The sequence below is a fragment of the Onthophagus taurus genome, chromosome 5 (genome assembly GCF_036711975.1).
Source record: "Onthophagus taurus isolate NC chromosome 5, IU_Otau_3.0, whole genome shotgun sequence".
Classification (NCBI taxonomy): domain Eukaryota; kingdom Metazoa; phylum Arthropoda; class Insecta; order Coleoptera; family Scarabaeidae; genus Onthophagus; species Onthophagus taurus.
This window is the reverse complement of record NC_091970.1, coordinates 6,571,452-6,594,780: the sequence shown is the minus strand read 5'-3', so window position 1 is coordinate 6,594,780 and position 23,329 is coordinate 6,571,452. Positions and strand designations below refer to the sequence as shown.

Genomic DNA, 23,329 nt, shown 5'->3' with positions numbered 1-23,329 from the left:
TGAAAAACTTGAACAGTTATCACAAAATAGACAACACCATTGGAATGTAGACGCTTTAATTAATAACTGATGAAAATTTCATAATAATTTTCCAATAAATTGGTTTTCCACGAATTTTTGAAGTTAATCTTGGATTACTTAAAAAATAGTAACAATTTCGATTGAGTTCAACAATTAATATCTGAAAAACTTGAAGAGTTATCACAAAATAGACAACTTGATTGGAAAGTAGATCCTTAAATTAATAACTGTTAAAAATTTCATAATGATTTTTCAACAAATTGGTTTTCCACGAGTTTTTAAAGTTAATCTTGGATTACTTAAAAAATAGTCAAAATTTCGATTGAGTTCAACAATTAATATCTGAAAAACTTGAAGAGTTATCACAAAATAGACAACTTCATTGGAAAGTAGATGCTTTAGTTAATAACTGGTAAAAATTTCATAATGATTTTCCAACAAATTGGTTTTCCACGAATTTTTAAAATTAATCTTGAAGTACTTAAAATTTGTAGAAATTTCGATTAAGTTCAATAATTAATATCTGACAAACTTGAAGAGTTATCACAAAACAGACAACTTCATTGGAAACTAGACGCTTTAATTAATAACTGGTGAAAATTTCATAATAATTTTCCAACAAATTGGTTTTCCACGAGTTTTTAAAGTTAATTTTGGATTAGTTAAAAAATAGTAACAATTTCGATTGAGTTCCACAAATAATATCTGAAAAACTTGAAGAGTTATCACGAAATAGAAAACACCATTGGAAAGTAGACGCTTTAATTAATAACTGGTGAAAATTGCATAATGATTTTCCAACAAATTGGTTTTCCACGAACTTTTAAAATTAATCTTGAAGTACTTAAAATTTGTAGAAATTTCGATTAAGTTCAATAATTAATATCTGACAAACTTGAAGAGTTATCACAAAACAGACAACTTCATTGGAAAGTAGACGCTTTAATCAATAACTGGTGAAAATTTCATAATAATTTTCCAACAAATTGGTTTTCCACGAGTTTTTAAAGTTAATCTTGGATTACTTAAAAAATAGTAACAATTTCGACTGAGTTCAACAATTAATATCTGAAAAACTTGAAGAGTTATCACAAAATAGTCAACGCCATTGGAAAGTAGACGCTTTAATTAATAACTGATGAAAATTTCATAATGATTTTCCAACAAATTGGTTTTCCACGAATTTTTAAAGTTAATCTTGGATTACTTAAAAAATAGTCCAAATTTCGATTGAGTTCAACATTTAATATCTGAAAAACTTGAAGAGTTATCACAAAATAGGTAACGCCGTTGGAAAGTAGACGCTTTAATTAATGACTGGTGAAAATTTCATAATAATTTTCCAACAAATTGGTTTTCCACGAATTTTTAAAGTTAATCTTGGATTACTTAAAAAATGGTCAAAATTTCGATTGAGTTCAACTATTAATATCTGAAAAACTTGAACAGTTATCACAAAATAGACAACACCATTGGAAAGTAGACGCTTTAATTAATAGCTGGTGAAAATTTCATAATGATTTTAAAACAAATTGGTTTTCCACCAGTTTTTAAAGTTAATCTTGGATTATTTAAAATTTGTACAAATTTCGATTAAGTTCAACAATTAATATTTGACAAACTTGAAGAGTTATCACAAAATAGTCAACGCCATTGGAAAGTAGACGCTTTAATTAATAGCTGGTGAAAATTTTATAATGATTTTCCAACAAATTGGTGTTTCCACGAATTTTTAAAATTAATCTTGAAGTACTTAAATTTTGTACAAATTTCGATTAAGTTCAATAATTAACTTCTGAAGAACTTGAAGAGTTATCACAAAATAGACAACTTCATTGGAAAGCAGATGTTTTTATTGATAACTGGTGAAAATTTCATAAAGATTTTCCAACAAATTGGTTTTCCACGAATTTTTAAAGTTAATCTTGGATTACATAAAAAATAGTCAAAATTTCGATTGAGTTCAACAATTATTATCTGAAAACTTGAACAGTTATCACAAAATAGACAACACCATTGGAAAGTAGACGCTTTAATTAATAACTGGTGACAATTTCATAATGATTTTCCAACAAATTGGTTTTCCACGAGTTTTTAAAGTTAATCTTGGATTACTTAAAAAATAGTAACAATTTCGATTGAGTTCAGCAATTAATATCTGAAAAATTTGAAGAGTTATCACAAAATAGTCAACGCCATTGGAAAGTAGACGCTTTAATTAATAACTGGTGAAAATTTCATAATGATTTTCCAACAAATTGGTTTTCCACGAATTTTTAAAGTTAATCTTGGATTACTTAAAAAATAGTCCAAATTTCGATTGAGTTCAACAATTAATATCTGAAAAACTTGAAGAGTTATCACAAAATAGGTAACTCCATTGGAAAGTAGACGCTTTAATTAATGACTGGTGAAAATTTCATAATAATTTTCCAACAAATTGGTTTTCCACGAGTTTTTAAAGTTAATCTTGGATTACTTAAAAAATGGTCAAAATTTCGATTGAGTTCAACTATTAATATCTGAAAAACTTGAACAGTTATCACAAAATAGTCAACGCCATTGGAAAGTAGACTCTTTAATTAATGACTGGTGAACATTTCATAATAATTTTCCAACAAAATTGGTTTTCCACGAATTTTTAAAGTTAATCTTGATTTACTTAAAAAATAGTAACAATTTCGATTGAGTTCAACACTTAATATCTGAAAAACTTGAAGAGTTATCACAAAATAGTCTGTAAATAGGGAATATAACGCGATTACCCTTCTTTTTTTATCTTTGATATCGATTAATTTCTTTTCAGATTAATTAATAATAAACGTGCAAAATTAAAGCGAGAAGGCGAGTTTATAATGAACATAAGACAACGGTTGAAGGGGGTGTTATGAGCTTAGACCTCTGTCAAACAGCACCTTGTCGGGGTCAGCTCCGAACCCTTATTACCACCTAAGGCGATGAACATTAAGGGAGCCTTTGATCTGGTTAAAGGTAAAACTATGTAGGGATAAATTAAATTAATCCGAGTCATATGATACAATACAAATCTATATTATGAAATATTCTTTTCGATTCTTTGTTTGTGTTATCACCAAGTAAACTTTAAAATCCAACAGTTAGAGAATATTTATTAACATGAGTAAAATTTCATCCACCGTTGCTTTCGTTTCCACTCTTCGGGATACATAAAAAGGTCCGAGAGGCTGGCGTTTAAGTAAAATCTTACACGCCTCTGGGCAATAAACGAATGGTGCGCACCAGTGGCGTGCGTCAATAGGGGCGCAAACCGGACTCCTGTATATTTAACCTGCTACGGTTCATATATCGTGTTTACTAGAAACTCCTTGCTCTCGTTTCGTTGTCAAGAGAGACGTAGAGGTAGTTGAATAAGGTCGTACATTCTTTTGATGTTTCCGTCTTTGAAGTGGCCGAAAAATTGCTAACGAAAGATTCAAGTGAAGGATAAACAATTAGTGTTACGTATCATATAATATATGTCGGATTTAGGAAAATATGTATTAAGAACAAAGGAAAGCGTTTCTACAGCGCGTTATTGTGTTTCGTTGGCGCACGTTTGACAATATTTCTGTGACAGAGCGATAACAGGAAAATGTGTCCCAAAGTGGGCGAAGCTCGGTCGCTGGAGAAACTTCTCCTCACTCAATTCAAAGTTTTCTGGCACAATTGGCTCGCAGATTCGTCCATCTCAGCCGACACGCTTCGCCAACTTGGAAACCAAGCTCAAAACTTTACTTCTCGTTTTACCATTTCTACATTTTCACTAAATAATTTTTGATTAAATTTCTATTTATTTATTCATTACATTCGCACATATTAAATTTTATCTGGGATATTGGTAAACCGGATCGTAAAGCGGTTATATCCGGCGATACGTGCAATTGTTATATACGCTAAACTTTAGGTTAATGGTCCCAATTACCGAGGATGCAGGATTCAGATCGATACCAAAAAGTAAAGTGCACGTTCGAATTATCGCGGTTACCGCCATAGTAACCAGATTAGCGCAAAGTGTTATTGCGCAAACCCACCTACAACGATCTGCAAAGTGATATTTATTCGATTTCCGCTAGTACTTTGACCACCACTTATTCACCCAACAATTTCTTCTCTAAATAACACGGAAACTCTATTATACCACTATAATTCGTGTTGTGTAAACACAATAATAAATTACTTGTTAAGTAGTGCAAGCAATTTTTCAAATTTGATGAAGATTGAGTTGATAATTCAGTTTAAACATTTATATCTCAAAACCTAAAAGAGATATCTCAAAACCGCCATTCCCATTGAAAAGTACAAGCATTTATTAATAACTGGTGAAAATTTCATAATGATTTTCCAACAAATTGGTTTTCCACGAACTTTTAAAGGTAATCTTGAAGTACATGAAAAATTAGTAAAAATTTCATAATGAGTTTAACAAATAATATCTGAAAAACTTGAAGAGTTATCACAAAATAGACAACTTCATTGGAAAGTAGATGCTTTCATTGATTAATGGTGGAAATTTTATAATAATTTTCCAACAAACTGGTTTTCCACGAATTTTCAAAATTAATCTTGAAGTACTTAAATTTTGTACAAATTTCGATTAAGTTCAATAATTAACTTCTGAAAAACTTGAAGAGTTATCACAAAATAGACAACGTCATTGGAAAGCAGATGCTTTTATTGATAACTGGTGAAAATTTCATAAAGATTTTCCAACAAATTGGTTTTCCACGAATTTTTAAAGTTAATCTTGGATTAAATAAAAAATAGTCAAAATTTCGATTGAGTTCAACAATTAATATCTGAAAAACTTGAAGAGTTATCACAAAATAGGTAACGCCATTGGAAAGTAGACGCTTTAATTAATGACTGGTGAAAATTTCATAATAATTTTCCAACAAATTGGTTTTCCACGAGTTTTTAAAGTTAATCTTGGATTACTTAAAAAATGGTCAAAATTTCGATTGTGTTCAACAATTAATATCTGAAAAACTTGAAGAGTTATCACAAAATAGACAACGCCATTGGAAAGTAGACGCTTTATTTAATGACTGGTAAAAATTTCATAATGATTTTCCAACAAATTGGTTTTCCACGAGTTTTTAAAGTTAATCTTGGATTACTTAAAAAATGGTCAAAATTTCGATTGTGTTCAACAATTAATATCTGAAAAACTTGAAGAGTTATCACAAAATAGATAACTTCATTGGAAAGTAGATACTCTAATTAATAACTGGTGAAAATTTCATAATGATTTTCCAACAAATTGATTTTCTACGATATTTTGAAGGTTAATCTAGGATTACTTAAAAAATAGTAGAAATGTCGATTGAGTTTAACAATTAATATCTGAAAAACTTGAAGAATTATCACAAAATAGACCACTTCATTGGAAAGTAGAGACTTTAATTAATAACTGATGAAAATTTCGTAATGATTTTCCAACAAATTGGTTTTCCACGAATTTTTAAAGGTAATCTTGAAATACATGAAAAATTAGTAAAAATTTCATAATGAGTTTAACAATTAATATCTGAAAAACTTGAAGAGTTATCACAAAATCATTAGAGTTATCACAGCTTTCATTGATAATTGGTGAAAATTTTAATAACGATTTTCCAACAAATCGGTTTTCCACGAATTTTTAAAGTTAATCTTGGATTACTTAAAAAGTAGTAACAATTTGTTTGAGTTCAATAGTTAATATCTGAAAAACTTGAATAGTTATCACAAAATAGACAACTTCATTGGAAAGTAGACGCTTTAATTAATAACTGGTGAAAATTTCATAATGATTTTCCAACAAATTGGTTTTCCACGAGTTTTTAAAGTTAATCTTGGATTAGTTAAAAATAGTAACAATTTTGATTGAGTTCCACAATTAATATCTGAAAAACTTGAAGAGTTATCACAAAATAGACAACATCATTGGAAAGTAGGTGCTTTAATTAATAACTGATGAAAGTTTCATAATGATTTTCCAACAAATTGGTTTTCCACGAATTTTTAAACTTAATCTTGGATTACTTAAAAAATAGTAACAATATCGATTGAGTTCAACAATTAATATCTGAAAAACTTGAAGAGTTATCACAAAATAGACAACTTCATTGGAAAGTAGCTATTCTAATTAATAACTGGTGAAAATTTCATAATGATTTTCCAACAAATTGATTTTCCACGACATTTTGAAGGTTAATCTAGGATTACTTAAAAAATAGTAGAAATGTCGATTGAATTTAACAATTAATATCTGAAAAACTTGAAGAGTTATCACAAAATAGACAACTTCATTGGAAAGTAGATGCTTTCATTGATAACTGGTGAAAATTTCATAATGATTTTCCAACAAATTGGTTTTCCACGATTTTTTAAAGTTAATCTTGGATAACATAAAAAATAGTCACAATTTCGATTGAGTTCAACCATCAATATCTGAAAAACTTGAAGAGTTATCACAAAACGGGCAACTTCATTGGAAAGAAGGTGCTTTAATTAATAACTGATGAAAGTTTCATAATGATTTTCCAACAAATTGGTTTTCCACGAGTTTTTAAAGTTAATCTTGGATTAGTTAAAAAATAGTAACAATTTTGATTGAGTTCCACAATTAATATCTGAAAAACTTGAAGAGTTATCACAAAATAGACAACATCATTGGAAAGTAGGTGCTTTAATTAATAACTGATGAAAATTTCATAATGATTTTCCAACAAATTGGTTTTCCACGAATTTTTAAACTTAATCTTGGATTACTTAAAAAATAGTAACAATATCGATTGAGTTCAACAATTAATATCTGAAAAACTTGAAGAGTTATCACAAAATAGACAACTTCATTGGAAAGTAGCTATTCTAATTAATAACTGGTGAAAATTTCATAATGATTTTCCAACAAATTGGTTTTCCACGAGTTTTTAAAGTTAATCTTGGATTAGTTAAAAAATAGTAACAATTTCGATTGAGTTCCACAATTAATATCTGAAAAACTTGAAGAGTTATCACAAAATAGACATCATTGGAAAGTAGGTGCTTTAATTAATAACTGGTGAAAATTTGATAATGATTTTCCAACAAATTGGTTTTCCAAGAATTTTTAAACTTAATCTTGGATTACTTAAAAAATAGTAACAATATCGATTGAGTCCAACAATTAATATCTGAAAAACTTGAAGAGTTATCACAAAATAGACAACTTCATTGGAAAGTAGCTATTCTAATTAATAACTGGTGAAAATTTCATAATGATTTTCCAACAAATTGATTTTCCACGACATTTTGAAGGTTAATCTAGGATTACTTAAAAAATAGTAGAAATGTCGATTGAGTTTAACAATTAATATCTGAAAAACTTGAAGAGTTATCACAAAATAGACAACTTCATTGAAAAGTAGATGCTTTCATTAATAACTGGTCAAAATTTCATAATAATTTTCCAACAAATTCGTTTTCCACGATTTTTTAAAGTTAATCTTGGATAACATAAAAAATAGTCACAATTTCGATTGAGTTCAACCATTAATATCTGAAAAACTTGAAGAGTTATCACAAAATAGACAACTTCATTGGAAAGTAGATGCTTTCATTGATTAATGGTCAAAATTTCATAATGAGTTTCCAACAATTTGGTTTTCCACGAATTTTTAAACTTAATCTTGGATTACATAAAAAATAGTAACAATATCGATTGAGTTCAACAATTAATATCTGAAAAACTTGAAGAGTTATCACAAAATAGACAACTTCATTGGAAAGTAGCTATTCTAATTAATACCTGGTGAAAATTTCATAATGATTTTCCAACAAATTGATTTTCCACGACATTTTGAAGGTTAATCTAGGATTACTTAAAAAATAGTAGAAATGTCGATTGAGTTTAACAATTAATATCTGAAAAACTTGAAGAGTTATCACAAAATAGACAACTTCATTGGAAAATAGATGCTTTCATTGATAACTGGTGAAAATTTCTTAATGATTTTCCAACAAATTGGTTTTCCACGATTTTTTAAAGTTAATCTTGGATAACATAAAAAATAGTCACAATTTCGATTGAGTTCAACCATTAATATCTGAAAAACTTGAAGAGTTATCACAAAATAGACACCTTTATTGGAAAGTGGATGCTTTAATTAATAACTGGTGAAAATTTTATAATGATTTTCCAACAAATTGGCTTTCCACGAACTTTTAAAGGCAATCTTGAAGTACATGAAAAATTAGTAAAAATTTCATTATGAGTTTAACAATTAATATCTGAAAAACTTGAAGAGTTATCACAAAATCGTTAGAGTTATCACAGCTTTCATTGATAATTGGTGAAAATTTTAATAACGATTTTCCAACAAATTGGTTGTCCACGAATTTTTAAAGTAAATCTTGAAGTACTTAAAATTTCTACAAATTTCGATTAAGTTCAACAATTAATATTTGAAAAACTTGAAGAGTTATCACAAAATAAACAACTTCATTGGAAAGTAGATGCTTTAATTAATAACTGGTAAAAATTTCATAATGATTTTCCAACAAATTAGTTTTCCACAAATTTTTAAAGTTAATCTTGGATTACTTAAAAAATCATAAACGTTTTCCATCAATTTCTTTTTTTACAATTTTTGAATATCAATGTTAATTTTATTGTCAAATATCAATTAAACCCTGAAAGAATGTTGAGTAAGGTTAGTTTTCTGTTGAAATGTCAATTATACCGTGAAAGAATGTTAAGTAGGGGTTAGTTTTGTTTATAAATGTTAATCATCCCAGAAAAGAATATAGGAAATATCAAGGAAAACTTCTTTAAAAAATCCAAACACTTCCAATTTAACAATTCAAGCTGGCCTAAAACAAAACACCAATTTTGGTGCCATCTAGATTTAAAAAAATGAATTTTATGATAAATATATATGTGATACATCAAATTGAGTTAAAATTTACTGATTTATGACGTGTTTCTTATTAACATTAAGTTAGATAAGTCAATTTGTGGTAGTTGAATTTTTTATATTATTTTTAACGGTTTTATTGATTTCAGTTTCTAACGAATATAATGCAATTTTAAATAACTGCGTTGAGAGGCGAAACATTTTATCGAGTTTTGTTCGTTCGTCTTGAAAATTTATCTATTTTTCACGATTAAGTTAAGCGAAAGCGTCCTTCTTGGTTCGTTTTTCTTACTTCTTTTCCGCTCGGTCGTAAACTTTCCATCCAAAATACATCATCACAAACCCGAAAAATCTAACTAAATTATCTTATTTTTGTATCTAGATAAATTCTTTTTGTTGTTGTCGTATTCTATCCCGAATATTTAATTTTCTTACTAAGTTATCTTTTTCGAGTTTTAAGTTAAATAAATCTGGGGAAGGGTTGATCGAAATTTTAGTTGGAGTGAAATCCGTGAATAAGACATATTTCACGGATTTTCTTGGTAGGGAGGTGGAGATGTTCCTCGGTGGATATTCAATTTACCTCTTGTCGGCCTTCCATTGCCCGGAGACCCGGATCGTCTCAGTCCAATTCAAACGGTGTAATATGAAATATGGCGTGAACGCCAACTCGCCCGGCGAGTATCCTTCGGGAACACGACCTTTTGACGGTTACTTCCTGTGGCTACACGACCTGCATAAGGTAACTATTGCAATGGTCCCACATCTGGGAAACGTTATAACTTTACCAATATAAAAAAAATTCTTTATATATATGTATTTATTGCTATAAATAATTACAAGATAGATTTAAAAAAAAAAAATTTTGGATTTTGAGATATTATGATAATTTTTGTTTTTTTAAGTGGAAACAACCGCTGATTATTGGCTTATTAAATTCGTTATTTTTTTCTGATTACAAAAATATGGGGTTAGATAGGTCTATTTCTTATTGTTTTAGAATAAAGCTAAAAATAAACTTTTTTTGTGTCGTTAAAGAAATTAAATTTACAGTTTCCTGTAAATTATAACTAAAAATTAAAAAAACATATTTCTGATATTTGAAACAAATACATTTCTTGAACTATTTAATTTGTATTTGTTTTACACAAAAGTTGGAATAGATTGGCATTATTTCACATTTTTTATTAATCTACTGCTCTAAATTGATTAAACGTCAAAATTGTTGATTTTCGAAAATTAACTCAATCATAACTCATAAACTAAAAGCGATGGGGAAATATTTTTTATACATAAAACCTTAGTAATGGACCATAAAGACTAGATCTATAAAAAGATTGAACCCAATTATAACCGTTCTTTATTTAGTAGCTTTAAATCGATTAAATATCAAAATCGTTGATTTTCGAAAATTAACTCAATCATAACTCATAAACTAAAAGCGATGGGGAAATATCTTTTATACATAAAACCTTAGTAATGGACCATAAAGACTAGATCTATAAAAAGATTGAACCCAATTATTACCATTTTTTATTTATAAGCTCTAAATCGATTAAACATCAAAATTGTTGATTTTCGAAAATTAACTCAATTATAACTCAAAAACCAAAAGCGATGGAGAAATACTTTTTATACATAAAACCTTAGTAATGGGCCATAAAGACTAAATCCATAACAAGATTGAACCCAATTATTACTATTTTTTATTTATAAGCTCTAAATCGATTAAACATCAAAATTGTTGATTTTCGAAAATTAACTCAATTAAAACTCAAAAACCAAAAGCGATGGGGAAATACTTTTTATACATAAAACCTTAGTAATAGGCCATAAAGACTAAATCCATAACAAGATTGAACCCAATTATTACCATTTTTTATTTATAAGCTCTAAATCGATTAAACATCAAAATTGTTGATTTTCGAAAATTAACTCAATCATAACTCAAAAACTGAAAGCGATGGAGAAAAACTTTTTATACATAAAACCTTAGTAATGGGCCATAAAGACTAAATCCATAACAAGATTGAACCCAATTATTACCATTTTTTATTTATAAGCTCTAAATCGATTAAACATCAAAATTGTTGATTTTCGAAAATTAACTCAATCATAACTCAAAAACTAAAAGCGATGGAGAAAAACTTTTTATACATAAAACCTTAGTAATGGACGATAAAGACTAGATCCATAACAAGATTGAACCCAATTATTACTATTTTTTATTTATAAGCTCTAAATCGATTAAACATCAAAATTGTTGATTTTCGAAAATTAACTCAATCATAACTCAAAAACTAAAAGCGATGGAGAAAAACTTTTTATACATAAAACCTTAGTAATCGGTCATAAAGACTAGATCCATAACAAGATTGAACCCAATTATTACTATTTTTTATTTATAAGCTTTAAATCGATTAAACATCAAAATTGTTGATTTTCGAAAATTAATTCAATCATAACTCAAAAACTAAAAGCGATGGAGAAAAACTTTTTATACATAAAACCTTAGTAATGGGCGATAAAGACTAGATCCATAACAAGATTGAACCCAATTATTACTATTTTTTATTTATAAGATCTAAATCGATTAAACATCAAAATTGTTGATTTTCGAAAATTAACTCAATCATAACTCAAAAACTAAAAGCGATGGAGAAAAACTTTTTATACATAAAACCTTAGTAATCGGTCATAAAGACTAGATCCATAACAAGATTGAACCCAATTATTACTATTTTTTATTTATAAGCTTTAAATCGATTAAACATCAAAATTGTTGATTTTCGAAAATTAATTCAATCATAACTCAAAAACTAAAAGCGATTTTCGAAAATTAACTCAATCATAACTCAAAAACTAAAAGCGATGGAGAAAAACTTTTTATACATAAAACCTTAGTAATGGGCCATAAAGACTAAATCCATAACAAGATTGAACCCAATTTTTACTGTTTTTTATTTATAAGCTCTAAATCGATTAAAATCAAAATTGTTGATTTTCTAAAATTAACTCAATCATAACTCAAAAACTAAAAGCTATGTAGAAAAACTTTTTATACATAAAACCTTAGTAATGGGCCATAAAGACTAAATCCATAACAAGATTGAACCCAATTATTACCATCTTTTATTTATAAGCTCTAAATCGATTAAACATCAAAATTGTTGATTTTCAAAAATTAACTCAACAATAACTCAAAAACTAAAAGCGATGGAGAAAAACTTTTTATACATAAAACCGTAGTAATGGGCCATAAAGACTAGATCCATAACAAGATTGAACCCAATTATTACCATTTTTTATTTATAAGCTCTAAATCGATTAAACATCAAAATTGTTGATTTTCGAAAATTAACTCAATTATAACTCCAAAACTAAAGGCGATGGGGAAATATTTTTTATACATAAAACCTTAGTAATGGGCCATAAAGACTAAATCCATAACAAGATTGAACCCAATTATTACCATTTTTTATTTATAAGCTCTAAATCGATTAAACATCAAAATTGTTGATTTTCAAAAATTAACTCAATAATAACTCAAAAACTAAAAGCGATGGAGAAAAACTTTTTATACATAAAACCTTAGTAATGGGCCATAAAGACTAAATCCATAACAAGATTGAACCCAATTATTACTATTTTTTATTTATAAGCTCTAAATCGATTAAACATTAAAATTGTTGATTTTCGAAAATTAACTCAATCATAACTCAAAAACTAAAAGCGATGGAGAAAAACTTTTTATACATAAAACCTTAGTAATGGGCCATAAAGACTAAATCCATAACAAGATTGAACCCAATTTTTACTGTTTTTTATTTATAAGCTCTAAATCGATTAAAATCAAAATTGTTGATTTTCTAAAATTAACTCAATCATAACTCAAAAACTAAAAGCTATGTAGAAAAACTTTTTATACATAAAACCTTAGTAATGGGCCATAAAGACTAAATCCATAACAAGATTGAACCCAATTATTACCATCTTTTATTTATAAGCTCTAAATCGATTAAACATCAAAATTGTTGATTTTCTAAAATTAACTCAATCATAACTCAAAAACTAAAAGCTATGTAGAAAAACTTTTTATACATAAAACCTTAGTAATGGGCCATAAAGACTAAATCCATAACAAGATTGAACACAATTATTACCATTTTTTATTTATAAGCTCTAAATCGAGTAAACATCAAAATTGTTGATTTTCGAAAATTAACTCAATTATAACTCAAAAACTAAAAGCGATGAAGAAAAACTTTTTATACATAAAACCTTAGTAATGGGCCATAAAGACTAAATCCATAACAAGATTGAACCCAATTATTACCATTTTTTATTTATAAGCTCTAAATCGATTAAACATCAAAATTGTTGATTTTCGAAAATTAACTCAATTATAACTCAAAAACCAAAAGCGATGGGGAAATACTTTTTATACATAAAACCTTAGTAATGGGCCATAAAGACTAGATCCATAACAAGATTGAACCCAATTATTACTATTTTTTATTTATAACCTCTAAATCGATTAAACATCAAAATTGTTGATTTTCGAAAATTAACTGAATCATAACTCATGAACTAAAAGCGATAGGGAAATATTTTTTATACATAAAACCTTAGTAATGGGTCATAAAGACTAAATCCATAACAAGATTGAACCCAATTATTACCATTTTTTATTTATAAGCTCTAAATCGATTAAACATCAAAATTGTTGATTTTCGAAAATTAACTCACTTATAACTCAAAAACCAAAAGCGATGGGGAAATACTTTTTATACATAAAACCTTAGTAATGGGCCATAAAGACTAAATCAATAACAAAATTGAACCCAATTATTACCATTTTTTATTTATAAGCTCTAAATCGATTAAACATCAAAATTGTTGATCGCACCTGCAAAGAGCACATCTACACACCTTGCGCCATATTTGTTTTTTTGATGTATTATTCATAACAAATAAAACATTTTCGATTAAATAGAAACAACAAATTTATTACAATAAAAAAATATCATTCCCCCAAGATATCATTTCCTTTCTTTGTTCGAATCCTGAATTGGCATAAACTCGAAATAGGGTGTGCTTTATCAACTGTATCTACTGGTTTCTGCGGATTTCTAAAGATATCAGTTTGAGTTGAAGACATTTTCCGTTGTCGCCACAATCGACTGTTTCGCAAGACAAACGCGACAAGTCTTATGTTTATGGTAATTGTACGGTGATAAATAAAGGGGACGAAATGGGCCGAGTAGATGGGAATAGTGGTTTGGAATGGAGAGAAAATCGCCTTCTAGGCCATTTTCAGCACGCGTCCTCTCCGTTGAAGGAGTGTACCTAACATTCGGGGTAATTTGATAGGGGAAATTCGCTGGTGCTTAAACTTGTTTTCTTTTTTGGTTCATTTTAATACATCCAAAGGAAAAATTTAAATGATAAATAATTTTTGTAGAACAAAGAGATGGTAAAAAGAGGCGAGTTTTACACATTTTCGCGTTCATTTTTCATCGGTAATGGTCCAACAAAGAGACCGCCACCGCTAAACTTCCATCTAGTTACCCTTTATCTCTCGTTATCCGGCCCATATACATAGTTCTCGAAAATTACGAATGCGTTGGTCGGTCCAGCAAGGGGTACGGACGCCGTTTCTCGCTACTAATTAACGTCCGAAATTAGAAACAATGGTGAAGCGGGACCCACCGCTGCAATTACCGCCATCTACTGGAGACTAATTGCGCACCACTGCCGGGGAAGAGGTCGTGAATCACTTTGGACCGGTCGCCCTAAGGGTTTCCTTGTGGTAAACATTTGCCCGAAGGGAATCTCTTGTTCTTTACACTCTTGGTACTTAGATACGAGCATAGCAAAATTTTAACTTGTTGATTTCAAATACATTTTTGTTTGATAAATCAGAAATTCTTAATCTAAACATTCTCGATTCAATTAGGATAATCACAACACGGGGTTAACCGTACAATCCAATTTACCCAACCCTAGGCTCTCTAATTAGTAAGTCAAATAAACACTCTCGGCGTTAGTTAACGCCGCGTCAAAATAAGATTCAACGAAAGGACCAAAACAGAAACAGAGTTTTTGGATTAAAACGAATTGTTTAGAAAAGTATATATAAAAGGAGTGAGGGATTTCATGATGTCGCTTCCGACCGTTTCTAAATCTAAATGTTCGACCCTCGCTAACCGGATAATGGATAGCGTGACGGGAAAAACCACAAAAGGAGAGGCGGGGACGTTTCCCTAACCCAATGGACGAATGTTGGGTGTCCAACCGTTACTAACTGGTAGCCGAGTCCATGTGATGGATAACGCGAAAAACCTACGTCAGCGAATTTCCGGATTTTAAATCTTCTCTTTCAATGACAAAATATAAACTTTCCACATTTACGAACATTTTTCGCGATTTTAATATAAGTTCATCATTAAATTTGCTTCAAAATGTTGGTTATTTCATTGCAATATCTTAATTAGTTCTTAAGATATGATTCTTTAAAGTTCAATTTTCCATATTTTTAATAATTAATCATGCAGAGTTTGGTTTAAAACAACATAAAATCGGTGTTTATGAAAACTAAGAAATTATTTATTGCATATTAATTCGTTATTAAATTTGATTTAAAATGATCGTTATTTCATCGCAATATCTTAATTGGTTCTTAAGATACAATTCTTTAAACTTTAATTTTCTACATTTTTACTACTCCACCATGCAAAGTTGGGCTTAAAAATTTATAACATCGGTATTTATGGAAACTAAGAAATTATTTATGGCACATTAATTCGTTATTAAATATTCTTTAAAATGATCGTTATTTCATCGCAATATCTTAATTAGTTCTTAAGATACGATTCTTTAAAGTTCAATTTTCCAAATTTTTAATAATCAATTATGCAGAGTTTGGTTTAAAACTACATAAAATCGGTGTTTATGGAAAATAAGAAATTATTTATGGCACATTAATTCATTATTAAATTTGCTTTAAAATGATCGTTATTTCATCGCAATATCTTAATTCGTTCTTAAGATACGATTCTTTAAAGTTCAATTTTCCAAATTTTTTATAATTAATCAGGCAGTTTGGTTTAAAATATCATAAAATCGGTGTTTATGAAAAGTAAGAAATTATTTATGGCACATTAATTCGTTATTAAATTTATTTTAAAATGGTCGTTATTTCATCGCAATATCTTAATCAGTTCTTAAGATACGATTCTTTAAAGCTCAATTTTCCAAATTTTTACTACTCAACCGTGCAAGGTTGGGCTTAAAAATTTATAACATCGGTATTTATGGAAACTAAGAAATTATTTATGGCACATTAATTCGTTATTAAATTTGATTTAAAATGATCATTATTTCATCGCAATATCTCAATTCGTTCTTAAGATACGATTCTTTAAAGTTGAATTTACGAAATTTTTAATAATTAATCATGCAGGGTTTGGTTTAAAACATCATAAAATCGGTGTTTATGGAAAATAAGAAATTATTTATGGCATATTGATTCGATATTAAATTTGCTTTAAAATGATCGTTATTTCATCGCAATATCTTAATTTGTTCTTAAGATACGATTCTTTAAAGCTCAATTCTCCAAATTTTTACTACTCAATCGTGCAAGGTTGGGCTTAAAAATTTATAACATCGGTATTTATGGAAACTAAGAAATTATTTATGGCACATTAATTCGTTATTAAATTTGATTTAAAATGATCGTTATTTCATCGCAATATCTTAATTCGTTCTTAAGATACGATTCTTTAAAGTTCAATTTTCCACATTTTTAATAATTAATTATGCAGAGTTTGGTTTAAAACATCACAAAATCGGTGTTTATGGAAAATAAGAAATTATTTATGGCATATTGATTCGATATTAAATTTGCTTTAAAATGATCGTTATTTCATCGAAATATCTTAATCCGCTCTTAAGATATGATTCTTTAAACTTCAATTTTCCACATATTTACTACTCCACCATGCAAAGTTGGGCTTAAAAATTTATAACATCGGTATTTATGGAAACTAAGAAATTATTTGTGGCACATTAATTCGTTATTAAATTTGCTTTAAAATGATCGTTATTTCATCGCAATATCTTAATTCGTTCTTAAGATACGATTCTTTAAAGTTCAATTTTCCAAAGTTTTAATAATTAAGTACACAGAGTTTGCTTTAAATCATCATAAAATCGGTGTTTATTGAAACTAAGAAGTTATTTATGGCACATTGATTTGTTATCAAATTCCCTTTAAAATGTTCGTTACTTCATTACAATATCTTAATTCGTTCTTAAGATACGATTCTTCAAAGTTCAATTTATCAAATTTTCAATAATCAACCATACAGAGTTTGGTTTAAAACATCATAAAATCGGTGTTTATGAAAACTAAGAAATTATTTATGGCACATTAATTCGCTATTAAATTTGCTTTAAAATGATCGTTATTTCATCGCAATATCTCAATTTGTTCTTAAGATATGATTCTTTAAAGTTCAATTTTTCAAATTTTTAATAATTAATCATGTAAAGTTTGGTTTAAAACATCATAAAATCGGTATTTATGGAAAATAAGAAATTATTTATGGCACATTAATTCGCTATTAAATTTGCTTTAAAATGATCGTTATTTCATCGAAATATCTTAATTTGTTCTTAAGATACGATTCTTTAAAATTTAATTTTCCAAACTTTCAATAATTAAGCACACAGAGTTATGTTTAAAAATCGATCCTGATGAAAAAACGAATATAATAAATTAAGCATGTACTAATTCAAAGTGTGACATAGTAGTTGCCTATCGATGTGTGACGTCACTAACGGGCCTTCGGGATGTAGCAGCTTTTGCCTATAACGTGTTAGTTTAGTTCAGTTATTTCGAGGTTTTGTACTATTTTTCTAGGTAGTATACACCAAGTTGAAGTTAGAAGATAAGATGGTTGGTGAATTTATTGTCCACGTAGAACGAAATACGCCCGTCAACCGCCGTATTTCACGGTAAAATTTATGTGTGCATCGTTTTCGCGCGGCACCGCGGGTGGCGCCACCGAAACGTTCGAGTACGCGTCCAATAAATTATAAAACAAAGTTCTGCTCGTGAAAGGGAGCTTTTGTCTCATTAAGGCGAGGAAAATGGAAAACGATCGAAAACTATCTGCACAGGTGGAGAACACTAATGAGTTATCATCATTCAAGAACCATTCTAAAATTAAACCCTCTGAATAATAATACCGATATTTTTTAAATTTTGGCGTTATAGTTTGATAAAGAACAAACATCGCCGCTTGAATTAATTAAGTGATTAGACACCCTTTAACCGTGACATTGAATAAGGGGACGGTTACTTTGCAGTTCTACCAGACAAAGATATATCAGGCTTTTGTGACGACAACAACGGCGTATAATAATAATAACGCAGCGATAGCGTTATCGTCGCCAGTAAATCACCAAAGTTACTGAATAGGCGAAAAACCTTCTTTTGCTCGACAAAGCGGAATTAATATACATAGTATTTCTGTTAATGTAATCTATTAGAAAATTAATTATTGCCTACGTAGAACTTGTCAAAAAAATCATCAACGCAATTGAGATAACACCACTACTTACTTATAAACGTTTTGATTCGTTTCAAACCTTAACTCATCGTATGAATTTTTAAGTTGTAATTGAAATTTAAAAAATCGTATCTTAAGAACAAATTACGATATTGAAATGAAATTACGAACATTTCAAAGCAAATTTAATAACGAATTAATATGCCATAAATAATTTCTTATTTTCCATAAACACCGATGTTATGATATTTTAAACCCAACTCTGCATGGTTGATTATTCAAATTTGTAAAATTGAATCATAAAGAATCGTATCTTAAGAACGAATTAAGATATTGCGATGAAATAACGATCATTTTAAAGCAAATTTAATAAAGAATTAATGTGCCATAAATAATTTCTTATTTTCCATAAACACCGATTTTATGATGTTTTAAACCAAACTCTGCATGGTTGATTATTGAAAATTTGATAAATTGAACTTTAAAGAATCGTATCTTAAGAACGAATTAAGATATTACGATGAAATAATGATAATTTTAAAGCAAATTTAATAACAAATCAATGTGCCATAAATAATTTCTTATTTTGCATAAACACCGATGTTATGATGTTTTAAACCCAACTCTGTGTGGTTCATTAGTGAAAATTTGATAAATTGAACTTTAAAGAATCGTATCTTAAGAACGAATTAAGATATTGCAATGAAATAACGATCATTTTAAAGCAAATTTAATAACAAATCAATGTGCCATTAATAATTTCTTATTTTCCATAAACACCGATGTTATAATGTTTTAAACCAAACTCTGCATGGTTGATTATTGAAAATTTGGTAAATTGAACTTTAAAGAATCGTATCCTAAGAACGAATTAAGATATTGCGATGAAATAATGATCATTTTAAATCAAATTTAATAACGAATTAATGTGCAATAAATAATTTCTTATTTTCCATAAACACCAATGTTATGATGTTTTAAATCCAACTCTGCATGATTAATTATTAAAAATTTGTAAAATTGAACTTTAAAGAATCGTATCTTAAGAACGAATTAAGATATTGCGATGAAATAACGATTATTTTAAAGCAAATTTAATAACGAATTAATGTGCTATAAATAATTTCTTATTTTCCATAAACACTGATGTTATGATGTTTTAAATCCAACTCTGCATGATTGATTATTAAAAATTTGTAAAATTGAACTTTAAAGAATCGTATCTTAAGAACAAATTAAGATATTGCGATGAAATAACGATCATTTTAAAGCAAATTTAATAGCGAATTAATGTACCATAAATAATTTCTGATTTTCAATAAACACCGATGTTATAATGTTTTAAACCAAACTCTGCATGGTTGATTATTGAAAATTTGATAAATTGAACTTTAAAGAATCGCATCTTAAGAACGAATTAAGATATTGCGATGAAATAACGATCATTTTAAAGCAAATTTAATAAAGAATTAATGTGTCATAAATAATTTCTTATTTTCCATAAACACCGATGTTATAATGTTTTAAACCAAACTCTGCATGGTTGATTATTGAAAATTTGATAAATTGAACTTTAAAGAATCGTATCTTAAGAACGAATTAAGATATTGCGATGAAATAACGATCATTTTAAAGCATATTTAATAAAGAATTAATGTGTCATAAATCATTTCTTATTTTCCATAAACACCGATGTTATAATGTTTTAAACCCAACTGTGCATGGTTGATTATTTAAAATTTGTAAAATTGAATTTTGAAGAATCGTATCTTAAGAACGAATTAAGATATTGCGATTAAATAACGATCAATTTAAAGCAAATTTAATAACGAATTAATATGCCCTAAATAATTTCTTATTTTCCATAAAGACCGATTTTATGAATTGTTAATCTGCATGTTTGATTTATTAAAAATTTGTAAAATTGATCTTTAAAGAATCGTATCTTAAGAACGAATTAAGATATTGCAATGAAATAACGATCATTTTAAAGCAAATTTAACAACAAATCAATGTGCCATAAATAATCTCTTATTTTCCATAAACACCGATGTTATAATGTTGTAAACCAAACTCTGCATGGTTGATTATTGAAAATTTGGTAAATTGAACTTTAAAGAATCGTATCTTAAGAACGAATTAAGATATTGCGATGAAATAACGATCATTTTAAAGCAAATTTAATAACAAATCATTGTGCCATAAATAATTTCTTATTTTCCATAAACACCGATGTTATAATGTTTTAAACCCAACTCTGCATGGTTGATTATTTAGAATTTGTAAAATTGAATTTTGAAGAATCGTATCTTAAGAACGAATTAAGATATTGCGATTAAATAACGATCAATTTAAAGCAAATTTAATAACGAATTAATGTGCCTTAAATAATTTCTTATTTTCCATAAAGACCGATTTTATGAATTGTTAATCTGCATGTTTGATTTATTAAAAATTTGTAAAATTGAACTTTAAAGAATCGTATCTTAAGAACGAATTGAGATATTGTGACGAAATAACGATCATTTTAAAGCAAATTTAATAACGAATTAATGTGCCATAAATAATTTCTTATTTTCCATAAACACCGATTTTATGTTGTTTTAAACCAAACTCTGTATGCTTTATTATTAAAAATTTGTAAAATTGAACTTTAAAGAATCGTATATATTGCGAATATTTCTAGTTTTAATTCAATAAAAATATAAAACAATTTAGGGCTGAATAACAATTAAAACTAATGATTTATAAACAACTCGGGGAATACCCCGAGTTTATCTATGAACGATGATGATGGAATTTTGAGTCAATATGAAACATTCTTTTTATCTTAAATTAATCTTTATCTATCATCAAGTATTTATTTACTTAAAATTTAAGTAAAAAGTTAAGTATATGTTTGTTGGTCGTTTTACACCTAAGTAAATAAAGTTATTATTGGAACACTAATCCTATTTCGTCAGATTATCAAGAATTGTACTTTTTTTTGTTTCCATTCAATTTTTATTTACAAAATTTAACTCTAACGAAGATTCTCGTATCTCTGTACATGAAGATAACGTAGATCCAGTGGAAGTTGGCAAATACAATGGCTTCTCGGTTGGGTTGGTATACACGGGGGAGCAGTTTGGGGAGCGCACAGTCCGACCCTGGATATTCTAATTCTCGATTATCCGTACTGAATGCGTTATGAGGGCGGCCAAACGGTCGCTTTAGGGGTGTACTTGCCGGATTTAGTCTTGTATTTCGAGTGCGGCAATATGAATTTCCAATTTTCTTGCGCCACTCGACGTCGGTACGGGAACATGTGTTGAATAATCAAGGAGCCTTTGTGTTTTATCGGCAGTCCGCAGTCTACTGGATCCGGATTTCCATTTACGGGCCATTTCGACTTTTTTATTCGACAAAATGTTAACTTGTTAGCTCGAATTATTATTTATGATTACACGTTTTAATATTTTTAATTATAGAGATATGTTTAACACGCAAACTCATTCAAAATCAACAAAAAAACACTTATTAACGTCTATTAAAGACCACAATTTCTAAAGGAAACGAGCAATTTGCATCAAGTTAAGAAATATATATTTAAAGAGATTCACATCGCAAAATCAAATCCATAAAGTTATGTGGAACAAAACAATCTTATATATTTCTTGTGTTGCAATAATATTAAGTATTGCATGTGGTGATGTGCCTCAATGTAATCGTCAAATACCCTTGATTGATAATTATGACGCAACAAAAGTAAGTTAAATATTTCTAAATCAATTCATTTTTTTTTGAAATAATTTTTATTGAAGATGGTGGGTTTTTGGAATGTCCAATACACTGGAAATGAGGAAAAAAGTAAAAAAGCGTGTATGGTGGCTACAATAACAGCCCAAGAAAATCAATTAACATTGGATGAAGCTGGGTTTATTGATGGGTAAAAAATCTTACACAAATTAATCCACCAAAAATGATTTTATTTTATTTTTTTAGCGAACTAGATCACTGCGTCGTTACTTTAACCCAATTAAAATCAACATCTGAATATGTAGGAGAATCGAAAGAATTTCGTAAGAATTAATTCCCATTAAAAATATATTTCTTAATTTAAATCTTTATTAGCTCCAAGTAGTGTTTGGATAATTGGTACTGATTATTCATCGTACTCCGTATTTTTTTTATGTAAAAATGGACATAAACAAGATGGTAATAACGATTATTTCCCAACATATTACTTTCTAAGTCTTGTTATATTTTGTTTTTATTACAGGGATCATGTTTTTTTGTACCAGAGATAAAAATCCGACTTTTGAAGTTTTAGAAAATGCCCGAAATGCAATTATAAAAGCGGGACTTATGATTGGTGATGATTATTTGTTCCCCGTTGACAATTCTAACTGTTAAAATACAAAATTCAAGTTTATTTTATGTTATATGTTAAAAATGTATCGCAGTGCCGATTAAAAATTGCTTATCTCTAATTCTAGTAAACTGGATTACTTAAATTTCGACGTTCTAAGTTTTGAATTTTATCTAACAAGACTGTTGTTGTTTCAGGAATATAACAGTAATAATAATATATATGTATTAACCCCATTACATACAAAAAGAATTACAAAAAATATCAATTAAACTAAATTTGGAGCTAAAAAGGACCAAGTCAATTAACCCCTTATGTCCGGACGATACTTTAAAGTACCGGTAGTTTTAAACACTCATTTTAAATCATTTTAAAAAGACAGCATTGAGCTTTAATTTAAAATAAGTCTCATTCCTTAATTTCAATAAACACGGCTTTCAGGAATTTTTAAATAAGCAACTTTTTTTACACTTTTAGGTTAT

The 23,329-nt window shown here is 28.2% G+C and overlaps 2 protein-coding genes across 5 annotated transcripts in view; one reads left to right on the top strand and one right to left on the bottom strand.

Annotated features, from left to right (window-relative positions):
• Nucleotides 1-23,329, bottom strand: part of LOC111417164 (stargazin-like protein) — a 256,890-nt gene that overhangs the window by 139,466 nt on the left and 94,095 nt on the right. The window lies entirely within an intron of this gene.
• Nucleotides 22,116-23,110, top strand: LOC111426116 (uncharacterized). Its single transcript, XM_023060481.2, has 5 exons — nt 22,116-22,243; nt 22,300-22,424; nt 22,481-22,557; nt 22,610-22,693; nt 22,758-23,110. Exons 1-5 carry the CDS (start codon nt 22,124-22,126, stop codon nt 22,889-22,891), a joined length of 540 nt encoding a protein of 179 aa, XP_022916249.2. The 5' UTR covers nt 22,116-22,123; the 3' UTR covers nt 22,892-23,110.